We start from the raw sequence: 20,970 nt of genomic DNA, 5'->3' as shown, positions 1-20,970 counted from the left end.
GATGGGGTGGGGAGGGAGGTGGGAGGGGGTTCAGGATGGGGAACACATGTGCACCCATGGCTGATTCATGTCAATGTATGGCAAAAGCCACTACAATACTGTAAAGTAATTAGCCTCCAATTAAAATAAATAAATTAACGTTTTTTAAAAAGAACTATGGTCTTCCTCTGGGGAACCATATCCCTGCCTCCCATTCTCCTAAGATCTAAATGTTTCCAACAGAACAACTCCACCTGCAGCTCTGGGATGACACCCAGGCCTGGCCAACCAAGGCCTTGAGTCCACATAATCAAAGTAACTGACTCAGAGGTGCCAAAGCTGCATGTGAAACAAGATCAAGATTAATCCTGACGCTCCTTCTTGAACTGCCTGAAAGGAGGCTTAGAACTGCAATGACCACCACACAAAGAATGTGCCTGCAAGCAAAGCCAACACACAGAAAGACAGAGCCAAGAAATGGCAAGAGAGAGACTCTGGGTTCCAAAGACATAGCTTGTGCTCCTGAATCAAGCCAGGCCTGCAGCAAGTTTATCCCTGAACTTCTCAGTTCCATAAACCAACACAATCTCTTTTTCCTTTAAGCTACTTTGAAATAGGCTTTCATCACTTGATACCAAGAGAATCTCAAACTGATACAGCTATCATGTGAATAAGATATTCACACGGTCCCCAAGTCTCTACCTCACGTACCCAAAGTGTAATAATATATGGCCAATGGGTTACCATTTCGTATCAGTAACTGACTTTTAATTATAAACAAACAGTATAAAAACCTTATGGCACCAATAGGAAGCAACCCGGGTGTTGACATTAAAAAATAAAGAGTCCCCCAAAATTCATTTATTGTTACTTCTGCATATGATTTTGCATTTTATTCAGACATAAGAAAGTACTCTGCACATAGGCTATATGTCATAATTATATGTTAAATAAAATAAATATATAGAAAAAATGTTCTTAAATCTCTTCCTAAAATAGTTCCCCCACTATATCAGCCTGCAGAACTTACCCCACCCCACCCCCGTTTCTGCCTAGGTGTAGACAGCAAGCACCACCCTTGTAGGCATGTGCTGAGAGCTGTCCTTCACCTCTCCCACTCTCTGATGCTCATTTTTCCTGGAGAAAGAGGATACCTGGTTGACTGTACAGGCAAATATAAACAGCAGCAAGCGTAATACCTAAGGCCTTTGAAACGTACGGTAGGTATTAACACCAAAACAAAGTCACTGTGGATAAGCTAGTCCACTTTTCATTCACAGAACTTCCAGAGCTTCTCCATTTATGCAAGCTCACTTATAACCTCAGGACAACTGTACGAGGTAAGAAGACACTGAAATAAATAAGTTTGTCGAGATCACACAACTAGAAGGGCCCAGGTAAGTCTTAGCCAGGTTCCTGAGACATCATCTAACTCCTGTGACTTGTACAGAATGACAACTGACAGAAACAAGACTTTAAATCTGAGCACCAGTAAAGAATCCTGGGATCTGTATATCCAGAGCAGAGACAGCATTCCAAAAGGAGAGTTTCTGAGGAACAGGGGGTACTTGGAACAAAGCGTTATCCCTAAGAACCCATTTGGAAAAAACCAGGGAGTATGGAGACCTGGAAGAATGAGAAGGGGATAAAAAGGTGATCAGAAACTTCAGGATAAACATGAAGCTGAACAGGAAAGGGAACGAAATCACAGTACCTGGGCTTGACTCAGCAAAAATTAACAATTTATAAAGTTGTGATAATATAAACATTATCTACTGATTCAGTTCGGAGAAGGCAATGGCAAGCCACTCCAGTACTCTTGCCTAGAAAATCCCATGGATGGAGGAGCCTGGTGGGCTGCAGTCCGTGGGGTCGCTGAGGGTCAGACATGACTGAGCGACTTCACTTTCATTTTTCACTTTCACACATTGGAGAAGGAAATGGCAACCCACTCCGGTGTTCTTGCCTGGAGAATCCCAGGGACGGGGGAGCCTGGTGGGCTTCCATCTATGGGGTCACACAGAGTCGGACACGACTGAAGTGACTTAGCAGCAGCAGCACTGATTCAGTTAAAATAAGGAGACAGGAGAATAGTGGGGAAGAGAAAAAGGAGTGGTATGAAAGCTAAACCCTTAGCTGGAACAACAGAAGTCAACAGACAATGCCTAAAATTGAAACATGAAGAAATAAACTAATACATTTATCATGCAGAAAGATAAAGTAAAAGACCACAGAACAACAGCTCTAAAAGTGGTGGCCTTCTTGGATAAGGAGCGACTTCACTTTCCACTTTCATGCATTGGAGAAGGAAATGGCAACCCACTCCAGCGTTCTTGCCTGGAGAATCCCAGGGATGGGGCAGCCTGGTGGGCTGCCATCTCTGGGGTCGCACAGAGTCGGACACGACTGAAGCAACTTAGCAGCAGCAGAGAAAAAAGATGTTACTTTTCCCTTTTAGACCTTTCAGTACTATTTAACTTTTTTGCACTGCAGATGATGGAAAAACATTCAACTAAATTCAAGAAAGTGGAAGTGAAAGTGTTAGTCACTCAGTCATGTCTAAAACTCTTTGCAGCCCTATGGAGCCTTCCAGGCTCCTCTGTCCATGGAATTCTCCAGGCAAGAATACTAGAGTGGGTTGCCATTCCCTTCTCCAGGGGATCTTCCTGACCCAGGGGTCGAAGCCAGGTCTCTGGCATGGCAGGCACATTCTTTACTGTCCGAGCCACCAGGGAAGCCCAAATTCAAGAAAAAAAAAACCCCAACTAACACATGTGTGGATCTGGGCTTCCAAACTGTATTGACACTTTAGCTAAATCTGCTGAGCTGAATGGCTTTTTGGAAATGATGCAGCTGTCATTCTAAGACAGTGTTCAGGAGTTCTTTACTGGCCTGTTAGGAATTATTCCCTTTAGGTTGCTATAAGGTCAACAAGTCTTGAATGAGAGGTTCCAGAGAAAGAGGAAGCAATATTCCCTGGAGGCCTCCTCCGGATCAGGAGCTGCACACCTGTCTTGTTTAATCCTCCCAAGAACACAGTGAGTATTCTACGCTCATTTCACTGAGAAGGAAGTGGAGGTCTCTGCTAATATGCAGCAGCCCAAAGATTTGAAACTAAGTCTGCCCATCTCTGAAGTCTATAGTCCTTCCATTCTTGCCACATTCCTCAGCAGACTAATAAATTGTCAGCAGCAATGAAATCATTCCCTCAATAGAAACTTGAAATTTGTTCAAGGCAAACTATGCTCTGTCTCCACCTTCATTTCCAGCCTCACCTTTGACCATTTCCCAATGTTCATTCCACTAAAAAGGGTTTAACTGTTACTCCCAAAACAGACCCTGAATTTTCTCCTTTCTATACCATCCAAATATACATTATTCCTTCTGCCCTAAATGCTTTTCCTCACCTATCAAATCCCTATATCCGTGAGAAAATGCTCATGCTATATTGCTAAAGGGAGCAAAAAGATACAAAATTGCCTATGCTCAATGTATGTACTTTCCTTAAAAGAGATATACACACAAAGGAAAAAAAAAACTGGAAAAAACACTAAAGGTCAAAAATGTTTAAAGTAATAATAATAAAGGGACTTCCCTGGTGGTCCAGTGCTTCCACTGCAGGAGGCGAGAGTTTGATCCCTGGTCAGGGAACTAAGATCCCACATGCCACAGTTCAGTTCAGTTCAGTTCAGTCGCTCAGTCATGTCCGACTCTTTGCAACCCCATGAACCACAGCACGCCAGGCCTCCCTGTCCATCACCAACTTCTGGAGTTCACTCAAACTCATGTCCATCGAGTCGGTGATGCCATCCAGCCATCTCATTCTCTGTCGTTCCCGTCTCCTCCTACCCCCAATCCCTCCTAGCATCAGACTCTTTTCCAGTGAGTCAACTCGTTGCATGAGGTGGCCAAAGTACTGGAGTTTCAGCTTTAGTATAAGTCCTTCCAATGAACACCCAGGATTAATTTCCTTTAGAATGGACTGGTTGGATTTCCTTGCAGTCCAAGGGAATCTCAAGAGTCTTCTCCAGCACCAAAGTTCAAAAGCATCAGTTCTTCAGCGATCAGCTTTCTTCACAGGCACAGCCAAAAAATAAATTAATAAAAAAAAAACTTTTTTAATTAAAAAAAAAAATACTAGCAGTCATCTCTGGGTGGTGAGTTTACTGGTATATCATTTTCTTTTTTATATTTGTCTCCATTTTTTTCAAATTTTAATAACTTGCATATGTATTATTTTATAATCAGAAGCAATTAAAAATTTTTTTTAAATTCCTCTCCTTCAAGGTTCTGTGCATATACTAGCTCTTTCATGAAAGCTTCTTCGATTTTCCTTCATCCTTTCCTTCACCCTGGGGAGGCCTAAGGCAGCTTTCACATTCCATTCTGTAATAAAACTATCTGTGTACTTGTTTTCTTCCAGCCTCACCCTCGATCAAGGTATAAAGTCCTTGAAGGACAGCAATCTTTTTCACTTTTGTACTCCCTGCCATTCCTCACGTAATTAATACTTTAAACACTATTTACAAGTTAGGAATCCCTTTGAAAATTCCTACTCTGATTATATCAGATGGGAACTAAGCAAACAAACTAAACTCCTATGAATTCATATATTTAATGGTTTGAAGAATAAGAAAATTACCTGGTAAACACCAGCATTCAACAGATAGCAATGGACTCTACGGGTCTAATAAGGAGAGGAAGTGCTAAACATAACACTTGGTTCCAGGTCTACTGATGAAAAAACAGAGATACAGTTTCAGCAGCCTCCCATGCATGCAGGATCTCTGGCTCCCATCTGCCCCCTTCTGGTCAAAATACAGATGCCACAACCTTAGAATAAAATTTAAAAGAAAGAATGGGGAAAAAACCCCTGAGCTAACAGGTGCAAAACCTCTGTTCTGTTTTCCTCCATTTCTGGTAAGTCCAATAAGCTGCTGAGAAGAAAAAGCTGTAATAGCAAGCACTGTGGATATAACTCAGCTAAACTCCAGAGATTAGCCAGTAGTTCTCATTGTAACGGGCAGGACTCCATGAGTTTAAAAATGACTACGTGCTTTTAAAATGCTTATTATTTTCATAAGATCACTTAGATAAATGAATATCCCTTCCATATGTAAAATCAGGCTCCAAAAAGTTGCTCCAACTTAGGAACTGAATCCACTAGTTTATAAAATGAACGAGGCATGTATACTTGAAGATTGTGGCTATTGTGTCAGGGATGTACTAATTTATCAAATTTCCCTTTAAAAACTGATAAAGAAGCACCTTAGCCTTCTTGGAAAGATAAATGATTAAAGAACATATTACTTTTGTGGCAGGAAAAACCCTTCCCAATGCTCACCAAAATTAACCACCAAACAAAAACACAGTTTCATTCATCTGTGTTGATGCCAGGAAAACGTCCACACTACACACTTCAGAGAATACCAATCAGATAGTCAATCATTTTGGCCAATGAGTGGGTATGCTGGGAGAAACTGGACATTAGCATGGAACATCAGGGGCCAAGGAGGCCTGGGCAGGCAGGGGAGGGTCTGCTTCGACCCCAGCTCGGCAGTGGGACAGCCGCAGGACCCATTTCCCTCTTCTGAATCAGCATCTTGCCTACAAAGAGCAGAATCTAGAATCAAGCCTGATTCAAATTTGTGAATGAAAGCTGTCAAATACAGCTTACTCCAAAACCAAAGCCTACGATCCTGACCCATAGGGCATTCTTCAAACTTGATTCCAGCACCAAGTAGCCAATTCACACAGAAGGAAAGGAAAGAAAAATTCAAGGAGCCCCCATCCCCACTCCTACTTCCCTAATCCCCTATCAAATGGATGCATACCCCAACCACACAAGTGAGCTCCATGGTCTACAGCTGCAACAAATTCACTAGAAAACATGAGGAATAAAACCGCCAGATGGTGATTTTCCAAAGGTCCAGCTCGAGTGCTGGAATCATGCTAATGAAGAGAAGATGCAAAATAAAGAATTGACAAATGGGGAAGACATGGAATGAAGAGGCTGGAGAAGAGTCCTGAATCCATTCTCTCTGGGCAACTGAAGAGCACATCACAGAATGTAGCCTTTAAATCAAGGGCAAGAGGAAAGCTTTCAATTAAGTCCAGTAAGCAAGGAGGCTTGATCCTTGGAAGAAAAGCTATGACAAACCTAGACAGTGTATTAAAAAACAGAGACATCACTTTGCCAACAAAGGTCCACCTAGTCAAACCTATGGCTTTTCCAGTAATCATGTACAGATGTGAGAGGTGGACCATAAAGAAGGCTGAATGCCAAAGAACTGATGCTTTTGAACTGTGGTGCCCTGAAAGATTCTTGAGCGTCACTTGGACTCTGAGATCAAACTAGTCAATCCCAAAGGAAATTAACCCTGAATATTCATTGGAAGGACTGATGCTAAAGCTGAAGCTCCAATACTTTGGCCACCTGATGCAAACAGCTGACTCATTGGAAAAGACACTGATGCTGGGAAAGACTGAGGGCAGGAGGAGAAGGGTGTGACAGAGGATGAGATGGTTGGATGGCATCACTGACTCAATGGATATGAGTTTAAACAAACTCCAGGAGGTAGTGAAGGACAGGGAAGCCTGGCATTCTGTAGTCCATAGGGTTGCAAAGAGTTGGACCCAACTAAGCGACCAAACAACAGCAAAACAAGGAGGGGTTTCCATGGAGATCCATGCTCATTATTTTTCAGTAAACAGTGGACCCAGAAAAAAAAGCACCCACATACAAATATGAATAAATAGAAATAAATACAAACAAAAAAACTCCACCATGTGACTTTTGCAAAAGTACCACAGGGGGTAAAAACAGACAAGGAACAGAGCCTGCAGAAGGTGCATTCAGACAGCACATCAAGACAACCAGAGAGAAGATAATAAAGAAGCAGGGACTTAAACATCACAGGCCAATTAGACCTAACAAACAATACAGAACACTCCATCCAGCAATGGCAGAATACACATTCTGAAGTATTCATAAAACACTCTCCAGGATAGACCATATCACAGGCCACAAAACAAGTCTTAATAAATTTCTAAAGACTACAGTCATATGAATCATATAGTATCTTTTCCGATCACAGTGGAATAAAACTGAAAATCAACTAAAAAGAGAAAACTGAAAAATTCACAAATAATGCGGACTCCAAAACAACAAATGAGTCAAAAAGATACCACAAGAGAAATTAAAAAATGACAAATGAAAACAAAAACCTAACAGATCAAAACTTATGAGATGCCACAAAAGCAATCCTAAGAGCTAATTTATACCTGTACCTGTTTACATTAAAAAAGAAGAAAGATCTCAAAGCAACAACCTAAACTCGACATCTTACAAAACTAGGGGGAAAAGATAAACCCGAAGTTAGTAAAAGGGAAGAAATAATAAAGAGCAAAAATAAGTAAAACAGAGAATATCAGAAACAAAACATTAAAATCAACAAAACAAAGGGTTGAAAAAAGTCTTTGAAAAAGTGAACAAAATTGATATACCTTTACTTAGGTTCACTAAGGAAAAGGAAGAGGACTCAAATAAAATCAGAAATGAAAGAGAAGACATCTCTACCAATTTTACTAAAGGTAACAGAATTATAAGAAAGTACTATGGATAATTATATGCTAACAAATTGGATAAACTAGGTAAAATGAACAAGTTCTTAGAAATACTCAGTGTACTGAGACTAAATCATGAAGATATAGAAACTCTGAATAGACATAAAACTAGTTACTGAATCTGTAATCAAAAACCTCTCAACAAAGAAAAGTATATCAGATGGCTTCATTGATTAATTAAGAATTAATACTTGGACTTCCCTGATGGCCCAGTGATTAAGAATTCACCTGCGAATGCAGGAGACACAAGTTCACTCTCCAGTCCAGGAAGATTCCCCAGGCCTCAGGGCAACTAAACCCGGTGCCACAACTACTGAAGCCCACATGCTCTAGAGCCTGTGCTCTGCAACAAGAGAAGCACCCCAATGAGAAAGCCCACACCACAACTAGAGAAAGCCCATGTGCAGCAACAAAGACCCAGCACAAAAAGAAAAAAAAAATTTTTAATTAATACTTCTGAAACTCTTCCCCAAACTGAAGAGCACTGAAGACTTCCTAGCCTATTCTATGAGGTCAGCATTACCTTAATACCAAAGCCAGACAAAGACATTGCAAGAAAAGAAACCTATAGATCAGTATCCCCGATAAATATAGATGCAAAAATCACCAACAAAATACCAGCAAGCCAAATTCAACAGCATATTAAAAGGATCATATACTTTGACCAAGTGGAAGTTACTCTGGGATGCAAAGAAGGTTCAACACATGAAAATCAATAAATGTAATACACCACATTAACAGAACAAAGGGATAATGTTCACATGATCATCTCAACTGATGCAAAAAAGCCATGTGATAAAATTTAAGACTTTTTCATGATTAAAAACTAGGAATAGAAGCAAACAACCTCAACATAATAAAGGTCATATATGAAAAGCCCCCAACAAACATAATACTTGATATGAAAGACCATTTCAAACTTTTCCTCTGAGACCAGGAATGAGACAAGGATGCCCACTTTTGCAACTTCTATTCAATTCAGTACTAGAAGTTACAGTCAGAACAATTATGTAAGGCGAAGATATAAAAAGCATTCGAAAGGAAAGGAAGAAGTAAAAATATCTTTGTTTGCAGATAATATGATCTCATATATAGAAAGTGCTAAAGATTCCACACACACACAAAAAAAACTGTTAGAACTACTAAGTTAATGCAGCAGGATACAAAATCAACACACCGAAACTCACCTGCATTTCTATACAGTAACAGTGAACAATCTTGTACACTGAAAGTCAAAACACACCACTGAAAGAAATTTTGAAAGATATAAATAAATGAAAAGGCATACTGCACTCATGAATTAGAAGATTTCCAACGGGAGAAGGTGAGGGTGAGACACATTGAGAAAGAAGCATTGACACATATATACTCTCATGTGTAAAACAGTTAGTGGGAAGCTGCTAAATAACACAGGAAGCCCAGCCTAGTGCTCTGTGATGACCAAGAGGGGCAGGATGGGGGGAGGGGAGGGAGGGAGATATAGAGAGAGACATTTCTTTGCCAACAAAGGTCCGTCTAGTCAAGGCTATGGTTTTTCCAGTGGTCATGTATGGATGTGAGAGTTGGACTGTGAAGAAAGCTGAGCGACGAAGAATTGATGCTTTTGAACTGTGGTGTTGAAGAAGACGCTTGAGAGTCCCTTGGACAGCCAGGAGATCCAACCAGTCCATCCTAAAGGAGATCAGTCCTGGGTATTCATTGGAAGGACTGATGCTAAAGCTGAAACTCCAATACTTCGGCCACCTCATGCGAAGAGTTGACTCATTGGAAAAAGCCCTGATGCTGGGAGGGATGGGGGCAGGAGGAGAAGGGGACGACAGAGGATGAGATGACTGAATGGCATCACCGACTCGATGGACATGAGTTTGAGTGAACTCCGGGAGTTGGTGATGAACAGGGAGGCCTGGCGTGTTGCGATTCATGGGGTCGCAAGGAGTCAGACACGACTGAGAGACTGAACTGAACTGATATATAAAATATATATATATAAAATTATGACTGATTCGTGTTGTTGTACGGCAGAAACCAACACAAAATTGTAAAGCAATTTTCCACCAATTAAAAAATAAATTAAAAATTTTTTAAAGATGATAATACTACCCAAATCACCTACAGGTTCAAAGCTATCCCTTCCAAAATGGTGTTCAAAGGTGTTCTCTGGGAAAACAGAAAAATCCACCCTAAAATTCATATGGAATTTCAAGGGACCTCCAAAAAGCCAAAACAATCTTGAAAAAGAAGGACAACATTGGTGGGTTCACAATTCATGATTTCAAAAGTTACCACAAAGCTACAATAATGAAAACAACGTGGTACTGGTAGAAGGAAAAAGACATGCCTCTGTACATATAGAGAATAGAGAGCCCAGAAATAAACCTTCACACACACGGTCAAAAGATTTTCAACAAAGATGTCATGATCATTCCCTGGGGGAAAGGAGAGTCCTTTTAACAACTACACTCAGAAACAATGATTCTGACGCTCAGAAAACAGGATGTCCACATGCAAAAGAAAGAGACTGAACGCTTACCTTGTACCATATATAAAAATTAACTTATAATGTATCAAAGACCTAAATGTAAGAGCTAAAACTAAAACTCTTAGAAAAAAAATATATATAGGAGGAAAGCTTCATGACCTTGGATTTAAATTTGAAATTTTAAAAAATGTATTTTTAAAAGAGAGCGCATTTTGAACTTTCCCGGTGGTCCAGTAGTTAAGAATTCACCTGTCAATGCAGGGGACACTTGTTCAATCCCTGTTCCAGAAAGATTCCACATGCCACTGGGCAACTAAGTCCATATGCCACAATTACTGAGCCTGAGTGCCCAGAGCCTGTGTTTGCAACAAGAGAAGCCACCGCAATGAGAAGCCTGCACAGTGCAGTGAAGGGTAGACCCCACTCACCACAACTTGAGAATGCCCACACACAGCAATGATGACCCAGTGCAGCCAAAAATAAATAAATCAATCTTAAAAAAAAAACAAACAGAAAAAACATATCAGAACTTTTTACGGTTTCATTTCATCATTGAAAATGTACCATCATATACATAAAACTTCCCTGGTGGCTCAGATGGTAAAGAGTCTGCCTGCAGTGTGGGAGACCAGTTTGATCCCTAGGTGGGGAAGATACCCTGGAGAAGGAAATGGCAACCCACTCCAGTATTCTTGCCTGGAAAATCCCATAGATGGAGGAGCCTGGCAAGCTACAGTCCATGGGGTCACAAAGAGTCGGACACGACTGAGAGACTTCACATACATAAAACTGGTGCTACATCTCAGAAGTCAAAAGAAGAAAGCATTTTCAGAGCAGGAGGGAGTAGAAAACGTTGTTAAGTGTTGTTGACAATGAGAAACAGAAAAGTATAAAATGGTATTAGGCTTTCAGGTTTGGTGATGACATGGTTGTTAGTGACCTTCAAAAGAACAGGTTTAGGAGAACATTAACCCCAGAGCAGAAGCACTTGCGTGATGTATGACCAAGAGTGCAGGAAGCAGGGCAGTGGATACAAACTACATTCTGACAATATATCAATAAATAGATGCTCAGGTAAGAACAGCAGAACCCTGTATGGAACAACAGATTGGTTCAAGATTGAGAAAGGAGTATGACAGGGCTGTATGCTGTCACCCTGTTTATTTAGAGAAATGTCCAGCTGGATGAGTTACAAAGCTGGAATCAGGACAGGCAGGAGAAACATCAACAACTTCAGACATGCAGATGATACTACTATAATGGCAGAAAGCGAAGAGGAAACTAAAGAACCTCTTGATGAGGGTATAGAAAGACAGTGAAAGAGCCAGCTTAAGACTAAATATTAAAAAAATTAAGATCATGGCATCCAATCCCATTCAGTTCAGTTCAGTTCAGTTCAGTCGCTCAGTCGTGTCCGACTCTCTGCGACTCCATGAATCACAGCACTCCAGGCCTCCCTGTCCATCACCAACTCCCGGAGTTCACTCAAACTCATGTCCACAGAGTCGGTGATGCCATCCAGCCATCTCATTCTCTGTCGTCCCCTTCTCCTCCCACCCTCAACCTTACTACATGGCAAATAGAAGAGGAAAAGGTGGGAGTAGTAACAGATTTCCTCGACTTTAGCCATGAAATCAGAAGACAACTGCTTCTTGGCAGGAAAGCTATGACAAACCTAGAGGGTGTGTTGAAAAGCAGAGACATTACTTTGCCAACAAAGGTCATACAGTCAAAGCTATGGCCTTCCCAGTGATCATGTACAGTTATAAGAGCTGGACTGTAAAGAAGGCAGAACACCAAAGAACTGATGCCTTTGAACTGGTGGTGCTGGAGAAGAATCCTGAAAATCCCTTGGACAGCAAGGAGGTCAAACCAGTCAATCCTGAGGGAGATCAACCCCGAATATTCACTGGAAGGACTAATGCTGAAGGTGAAGCTCCAGTATTTTGGTCATCTGGTGAGAACAGACGGCTCATGGGAAAAGTCCCTGAGCTGGGAAAGCTCAAGGGCAGAAGAGGACATCAGAGGATGAGATGGCTGGACAGCATCACCGATGCAGTGAACATGAACTTGGGCAAGCTCCAGGAGATGGTGAGGGACAGGGAGGCCTGGCGCACTGTGGTCCATGGGATCGCAAACTGGGAGACTGAACAACATCAAGGTTAAGAAAGCAGCTTTGCTGCTGCTGCTGCTTCTCACTTAACCAACAGTTTTGCGGATGAAATGGAGAGGGAGAGCTGGGTAAACTTATGTGCTGAAAAAAATCATTGGAAAAATAACAGCATTATAATGGTCTTGATGAGGCTCAAAACTCAACATCTGTACATTTTTAGAAAATGGCTTAAGATTTGTACGTGTTTCTAAATGGTCTCCCTGGTGGCTCAGGTGGTAAGGAATCCACCTGCAATGTAAGAGACCCAGGTTCGATCCCTGGGTCAGGAAGGTCCCCTGGAGAAGGGAATGGCTACTCACTCCAGTATTCTTGCGTGGAGAACTCCATGGACAGAGGAGCCTGGTGGGGTACAGACCATGGGGTCACAAGGAGTCAGACATGACTGAGCGACTAACACTAAATGTACACTTTACCTCAAGAAAAGAAAGGATCCTAAACTAACACTGAACTCCAGCTATTGATATGAAAGCTGAAGTGTTTAGCAGTGACGTGTACTGATGTCTGCAACTTACTTTGACTTGCATGATAAAAATAAGATGGATGGAGAGAGGTGGGTAGGTGGACAGATACGTGATAAAGCAAATGTGGCAAATGCTAATGCTAGGATCTCGAACACATGTTCACTGGTGGGTTACTACAACCCGTCTGTATTTTGAAAAACTTCATATAGTAAGAAAAGGCAACCACCGTAAAGTTACAGACTGACTTCCAATCTACATAATTTAATCGAAATTAAGGCATTCTCAAGACTGAAGCTGTGGAAAGCCTTATCTGTTTAAAGAGGTGTACGGAGAGGTGGGAAGCAGCCAACACTCACCTATAGACTGAGATGTGAATGCTGCTACAATCTGGGGGCTGGCCAAGGCCTCCAGCCGGTTCTTCAACGCCTCCAAGTGCACACATTTTTCTGAGTAGTCTGGTGTATCAACGAGCATCATTAGGCTGTTCTGCATACCTGTGAGCTTGGCTGAAATCACAGCTATGTCCTATAAGAAGACCAGAAGAGAGGATATTTATGTTAAGACACTCCAATTAAGAGAACATGGCTCATAAACACTTCATATTCAGTATTACTAGTCTTTAAATAAAAGCAAATTAAAACAAGGAAGTGCCATTTTCCTCCTAAGAAACTGGAAAAACTTCTGAAAAATTATAACAGCTATTTTTGGGAAGGGTGCAAAGAAAAAGTTTGTCTAAATTTATATTTTTTCTGGGGGGAAAATTAGCAATATGCATCAAGAGCCTTAAAAATATTCACAACCTTAGAACTTGGTATTTTCTGTTCTAGAAATCTAAAGAAAAAATCAGAGGGACACAGAAATATTACTGCATTAAAATTGGTTAATGTGATTTTAGTGTTATAATAACAAAGACCCAGAAGGAACCTAAATCTTCCATAATAACAAATATAGATTATGACACTCATAATGGCATGAGAAATATTGTACAGTCATTAAGAATCGTGTTTGGGGGCTTCCCTGCTCGCTCAGTGGTAAAGAATCCATCTGCCAATGCAGGAGACAAGGGTTCGATTTCTGGTCTGGGAGGATCCCACATGCCATAGAGCAGCTAAGCCCAGGCGCCACAACTACTGAGCCAGGGCTCTAGAGCCCAAGAGGCACAACTCCTGAAGCATGAACACCCCGGAGCCTGTGCTCTGCAACAAGAGAGGCCACTGCAATGAGAAGCCCACTTACCACAACTAGAGAGGAGCCGCTGCCCATCGCAACCAGAGAAAAGTCCAAGCAGCAACAAAGACCCAGCACAGCCAACAGTAAGTAAATTTAAGTGTTTTTAAAAATCACGTTTTGAAAAGTATTAATTACACAGCAAAATATCTACAACTTATCAGTAGGTGAAATAAATAACAAAAAGGACACACAAATACTAGAATATACAGAGACATGTATACACTGGGTTGGCCGAAAAGTGCACTTGGGTTATTCCATAATATCCCAATAATACCCCATAATATCTTATGGGAAACCCAAATGAGCTTTCTGGCTAACCCAACATATACCTATAATATATGTATCCATCTAAGATAATACAAAACTATAAATTTTTACAAACACCTAGAAAAATACCTAACAGACATTAAAAAAAAAATACTATCAGGGCACAGGAATAGGATCATTCTGTTTTCTTCCTTGCATTTTTCTCAATTTTCCACATGTTGTAAGACACACATAAGTTATGTTTATAAATAGAAACCGGGTTGCAAAGAGTTGGACAAGACTGAGCGACTGAACTGAACCGAACTGAAACGCTATTTAAAAGAAGAATGAAGAGCGTAAGGAAACGTATTTCACTGCAGTGTTTGACAGGTGCCCACGATGCCTCAGACACCATCTCAAAGATGGTTGAGACAAAAAGACGAGGAAGGTCACAGTGCAAGCCCTGAATGCTCAGTGAATGACTTGGGGGAGAAAGATTATGAGACACTTTAAGAAAATGGCTCATGGGCTTCCCTCGTGGACCTGTGGTTAAGACTCCACACTCCCAATACAGGGGGTGCGGGTCTGACCCCTGGTCAGGGAACTAAGACCCCACATCATGTGTGGGGTGGCCACTAGATAAAAAGAGGTTGGCTCGAGGGCCACAGGAGCACAGGGGAGGGGGCCATGAGTTCCACTCATTGGAGAGGCCAGGAGCCAGCAAGGAGAGCTGTAAAAGGAGGTGGCACTTAACTGCCTCGAGGGACAAGCGGAAGCTACCGTCCTATAAAGAAAATTAGAGGGGGGACAGCTCAGGCAGGGAACAGAGAACAGGCGTGAAAAGGGACTGGGTGTTCAGTCTGGAGCAGACAGAGGCTGAAATCACACAGAGGGAATGGCTGGATGAAGAGCTGTAAACACAGGCTGCCCAGAGCCCCATGGGGAAGGACAGGTTGTGGCTTGTAGGGGGCGTAGAATTTATCAGACGGAAAATGGGAAGTTGGTAGAGGTTAAGATGGGGGTGGGTTGGGGGTGTGAGGGACAGGGAAATGCCACATGCCAATCTGTGCTTTAGAAGATGCCCTGGACACGTGGGGGGATAACCTGGGACCGGGGAGGGCCTTGATGGCAAGGCGGCGAGTGGACGGTTGCTGAAACGGTCTAGGAGCAAAATGACTACAAAGCCAGACCAGGGGGCGGCAGAGGGACAGAAAGAACAGGCGACAGAAGAGAAAGAGGGAAGGGGCGGGGAGACGGAGGCAGTGAAGGGCCGCTGAGGTTCCCAGGCAGGTAAGCCTGCCTGGAAAAGGACGCATTCACCAGAGAGGGGGCACTGGATTACATGGAGAGTGGCTTTGGCCAGAAACAGTAAATTCTGTGTTTTAAGAGCCTGGGAGAGTTCAGCTAGATGCTTTGGGTCTTGTGGGCAGTGAGTTCTGAATATCAAGACAGCAGGGAAGAGAAAAAACAACATGTAACTTTTAGTTTTGTTGCTGCTGTTCAATTGCTAAGTCCTGTCTGACTCTTTGCAACCTCATGAACCCGCCAAGCTCCTCTGTCCTCGGAATTCTCCAGGCTAGAATACTGGAGTGGGTAGCCATTCCCTTCTCTAAGGAATCTTCCCGACCCAGGGATCGAACCCAGGTCTCCTGCTTGGCAGGCGGATTCTTTACCATCTGAGCCACCAGGGAAGCCTAACAACAACAACACAATACAGCATCCCCAAAAAAGAAACCTACCTGAGTCTTAAACGTCTCCTCGATATCAGCACTCAACGTGCTCCATTTGTCGGCTTCCTGAAGAGACTCTGCGGCAAGCTGCATTCTGGACTTGACCTGGTCGATTTCTACCAACACCTAGAAGGGAAATGAGGGTCTCAGACACTGAGGAAGCGGCAGTTCTGTTTTCTCTGCCCTCCCCAAGCAACTTGAAACCTAAGAACCATCATATGGTCCTGCCTTAGGGAACTCTGTACCCCGCACAACACCGACCACGTGGCTAAACGTTCAGTGATGCTGAAGAGATGAATGAGCTAAAAGTACTAAACGAAAGAGTAGTTTGAGTGTTTGGCAGAATTCTGTGGGGTGGCCTCCCGCTGGGAAGGTAAACATCTTCCAAAAACAAGAGTCAACAATTAGGAACCAGAATACCTGCATTGACTGAGACGTGTCCTGTTCGAACTTTTTAATGTCCTCCTTGACGAGAATCATTTGTTCTTTCAGAAAAGACGCCTCCTGTTTAAGGGCTTCGACATCACGGAGCACTTTGGGCATGTTCTGGAGGGCCTGGTGACTTGTTTCTGCAGCGAGAACCCAAGAACCAAAGGTGAACACCAGACCACTCACCAGTGAACAATACGAATAAATCAGACAACAGGAAGCAAATCTTCCCTACGGCTCTATGAACCACACAGTTTTCTGAGCCTGTGTTGGGCGGGTGGGGGCAGGGGTGGAGCTGGCCTCTGCTGGGACCCTGTCTTCCCCAGGATGATGGTGAAAGCCCTGATAAACCAGCAACCTGACCCACCACTACTGAGTTAAAGTGCAACAACTTTTTTTTTTTGGTTGCGCCACGCTGCTTGCAGGATCTTAGTTCCCCAATGAACCCAGGCCCCCCTGGTAGTGAAAGCAAAGAGTCCTAACCACTGGACAGGCAGGGAACCACATGCAACTCCCTTTTCCAGGAAGGAGAAGGGAGGAATCTGACACTGGTGAATGCCAGCTCTGCACCCCAAGCTTTCCATACATCACTTAACATACACAGCAGTCATTAGCAGCTGCCTCTTACAGAAAAGAAAACTAATGCTCAGAGAGGTTAAGTAACTTGCTCAAGATTTCACAGAGCTGAAGCCAAGGTGTGTCTGGACCCAACATCTGCTTCTGTGGTCTTTTCAAAATGCAGTCCACAGACTACTGGTATCAGCTGGAATGCAGTTAAAATGCAGGTCTCCGGGTCACCTGCCAGAGATTCTTATTTCGGAATCCTGGTAGGAGATCAAGGAACCTGTATTTCTTTTTTTTTTTTTTCAGACATCCCAAGTGTAGAGTAAAATCTGAAAATCCTCACAGATCAGGATGTTTTATCTGGAAAAGACATAATCCTTTAGTCCTTTAAAGAGCAATTCACCGGGGAATCAACCAAAGAAGTCCAGAGCCTTCTGCTCCTGATACCGGTACACTGAAAGGAACTTTAACATCGAAAACACACTTCAAGAACCTGTTCACCCCGCTCTGCCATAAAACAGCATTCTGTCTCCAGCACCGACCTTAAGTAAAGTTTTATGACTAACAAAACAAAGGCATAACACACAAAGATTTCTTCGAAGCACAGAGGCTTCCTGATTTTTAACAGGCTGTTACGGCCCTGGCCCGGCCCCTTGCCTGCTAAATCTCAGAGTCACTCTTCAGGTCTGGTTGGTTCCCTGTGAACTTCTTTCCCGCCCCCCTCTCCACAGCACCCCCAAATTTAGTTCTTTCTAGAATCTGTTTTAAAACTGTCACCTCCCATGGATGCCTCTGGAAGGGTAAGGGCCAAATCTCCATCGGAGGGGGGACTGGGGGACCACCTAAGGTAATGGTAGCCTTCTACGTCTTGACGGGGGGTGAGTTACATTAGCTGTATACACCTGCCAAAACCCATCAAACAGATCAGATAACGTCTCTCCATTCCACCTTCCACAAATTTTATCTAGGGAAAAAAAAAAAGAGCTGAGGGAAAAAAAAAAGAGCTGTAAACAAGAACTGAACTCTATAATGTTTAGGGTTCTAAATGAAATGTTTAAAGGGCGAAGTGTACTAATATCTGCAATTTATTTTTAAATACATCAAAAAATAAGATGGATGGATGGATAGAGGGATGGACAGATTTGCAAATAAAGCAAGACTAGCCACTGCTCACTGCAGAATCTAAGCAATGGCTGTTTGGAATTTCACTACAAATTCCTGCAGCGTTGCGGCACGTTTGGCACCTCCATTCACGGTTGCTAAGAACAAGGATCTGCCATCATTCTTGATTTTCACCCCTTATCTCTCATTCCAATCCACCAGCAAGTTCTCCCCTTTCTCCTGAAAATACCTTAAAGCTACCTGTCTCTCCCCATCTCTACTGCCAGAAACCCAAGTGAAGCCACGGTCACCTCTCTTCTGGACTAGAGCAATGGTCTCCTGAATGGCGACTTAAATCATCTCATTGTCCTGCTAAAAAATCCTCTGGTACCTTCCCACTACACACATTTTAAATCAGATCCAGACTCTTTAATGTGACAGTAAAATCCCTGCATGATCTGGCCCCTGCCAACGTTTCCAACCTAAGAGTGGATTTTGTTTAACACTGCATCTCTGGACCCTGAAGAACAGAGTTTGTGCCCAAAAAATATTTGCTGACTGAATGAATAATGAATCAATCCTCCCTATTAGGGATCCTCAGCAACTCCAGTTTCAGCCTCTGCAATCACTTCTTCTCACCACAGACTTGGGACCTTGTCTCATCATTCCTAAAAATAAAGCTTTAAACCTTCTATGGCTTCTCACTACCTACAGAAGCAGTCCCCAGCCTTTTTGGCACCAGGGACCAAAATTTCCAAGGACCTGGGAAGCTGGAAAGGAGCAGGGCAGGGGATGGTTTCGGGATGATTCAAGAGCACTGAATTTATTGAGTTCCTTGATCAGGAAGTGGAGCTTTCTATAAAAGTGAGCAATGGGAAGTGGCTGTAAATTACAGATGAAACTTGCCTCCCTTGCCCACCGCTCACCTCCTGTGGCCCGGTTCCTAACAGTTCCCAGGGGTTGGGGACCCCTCGCCTATAGGATGAAAATCAAACCTTTAGGATGGCCAGAAAGATTTAGTCTGATCCTAATCTACTTTTCCACCTTATTTCCAGCGGAAATTCCCCCTCATGGAAGTGTAATCCTCCAATAATAATAATAATAAGGACTAATATTTATTGATGTTATTGATGAAGCTCTATTTGAACTTCTCACTTTCCTCTGGACTGGGTAGGTCTCTTTATAGCCACCTGCCTCTGCAAGTGTTCCCTCTCCCTTTAATACCAGAGAGGTAGTAAAGTATTATGGATAAAAGCCTGGGATCTGGAACCCAGTCGCTTGGGTTCAAATCCAGTCTCCCCAATTATTAGCAACACGATGCTGGGCAAGTTACTACCTTTAGCTGCAGTTTCTACAACTACAAAGTGGGAATAATAACTGTGCCTACCTCTAAGGATTACTGCCATGTTTAAATAAGATAATCATGCTGGGGGAGGGGGCGGCACTATTAACATTTTCTCCGGAACACTTCTTCGTTGCACAGGGCTGTCCCAAGAACTGTAGGACATTAAGTCTGGGAGCCTCTGTAAGTCCCTCTCCTCCCCAACAAGCTGAAGCTTTTTAAAAACAGCTTTACTGATGAATAACTTACCTGGCATACAATTCACTCACTTCAAATATACAACTCAATGATTTTTAGCAAATCTAACAAGCTGTGTTATCTCCACAGAACTTTGACACCAGCCAAAAAATTCCTTCCTTCCACTTTGCACTTAATCTCTGCTTCCACCCCAAGCCCTGGGAAACCACTAATCTGCTTTCTGTCTCTAAAAATATAACTTTTCTGGACATTTCAGACACATGAAATCATGTACTATATAGTCTTCTGGATCTCGCTTCTTTCACCAAGGATAAAGCTTGTTCCCTTATGTTGCTGAGTTGTATTCCATATTTTATTTATCCACTCAGCAGCTGATAGACATTTATGCTGTGTCTATGATAGCGTAAGGCTATCCAAGGGAATACCTTGGTGGTTCAGTTGCTAAGACTCTGTGGTCCCACTGCAGAAGGCCCAGGTTCAATCCCTGGTCGGGTGACTAGATCCTGCATGCTGCAACAAAAAGTTTGAATGCCACAACGAAAGATCCCACAGGCCCTAATGAAGACTGAAGACCCCTCATGCCACAGCTAAACACCTGGTGCAGCCAAATAAAGTAATTAAAATAATTTGCTTTAAAAAGACCACGGATTACTAAGTATTAAGTAGCTCTTTTTACAAAAGTACATACAAAGCCCTTAAAACAGTGCCTGACGTATACCAAGGACTCAGACATTTGCCATCACATCATTATTAAAATCCTCCCCAAACTTCCCTGCAGTTCATACACTAAAGAATCTGCTTGCATTGCAGACCTGGCTTTGATCCCTGGGTCAGGAAGATCCTCTGGAGAAGGGAATGGCAACCCACTCCAGTATTCTTGCCTGGAGAATCCCATGGACAGAGGAGCCTGGGTGGGCAGTAACAGTCCATGGGCTCACAAAGAGTCAGACACAACTGAGAGACTAAGCACAATGTCTTCCTCATCTTTGCCCTGTGAAGCCTTCATTCAAGGCCTAACACAGGGAAAGCCCTTTATGAACCTCCCAGACAAGAGACAACTGCTGCCTTCACCTAGCTGTCAACTTCCAGTTCTGTTCTCAGTAAATCTACCTGTCACTGTAATTAAATTGTGCACGTGTCTTCCCCACAAGGCAGCAAACTCCTGAAAGATAAACTTTTCACCCCTGGTGCTCATTTCTTGATAGGTGCACAGTAGACACATGAAATTATTATTAACTCTGGTGTGTATTTTTTAAAATAATTCACTATTCTGGTTAGTTAATTCGATACTTTAAAGTCTCCCATTAGGACTTCCCTGGTGGTCCAGTGGTTAAGAATTCGCCTGCCAATGCACAGGACACTGGTTCAATCCCTGGTCCAGGAAAATCCCCATATGCTGCAGAGCAACTAAG

At 42.7% G+C, this 20,970-nt stretch overlaps 1 protein-coding gene across 1 annotated transcript in view; it reads right to left on the bottom strand.

Moving 5' to 3' along the window:
• The window catches only part of COG7 (component of oligomeric golgi complex 7), an 89,376-nt gene that overhangs the window by 66,910 nt on the left and 1,496 nt on the right, over window positions 1–20,970 (bottom strand). The window contains exons 2-4 of the mRNA XM_055409677.2: window positions 16,345–16,493; window positions 15,934–16,050; window positions 13,075–13,243 (exon numbers count right to left, since the gene is read on the bottom strand). Coding sequence (XP_055265652.2) covers window positions 13,075–13,243; window positions 15,934–16,050; window positions 16,345–16,493 — 435 coding nt within the window. The remainder of the gene's footprint in view (window positions 1–13,074; window positions 13,244–15,933; window positions 16,051–16,344; window positions 16,494–20,970) is intronic.

The sequence above is a fragment of the Moschus berezovskii genome, chromosome 27 (assembly GCF_049115385.1).
Source record: "Moschus berezovskii isolate FMDL1 chromosome 27, NW_MosBer_1.0, whole genome shotgun sequence".
Lineage (NCBI taxonomy): Eukaryota > Metazoa > Chordata > Mammalia > Artiodactyla > Moschidae > Moschus > Moschus berezovskii.
Note: the sequence above shows the minus strand (reverse complement) of the source record. Positions and strands in the feature narration are given on the sequence as shown.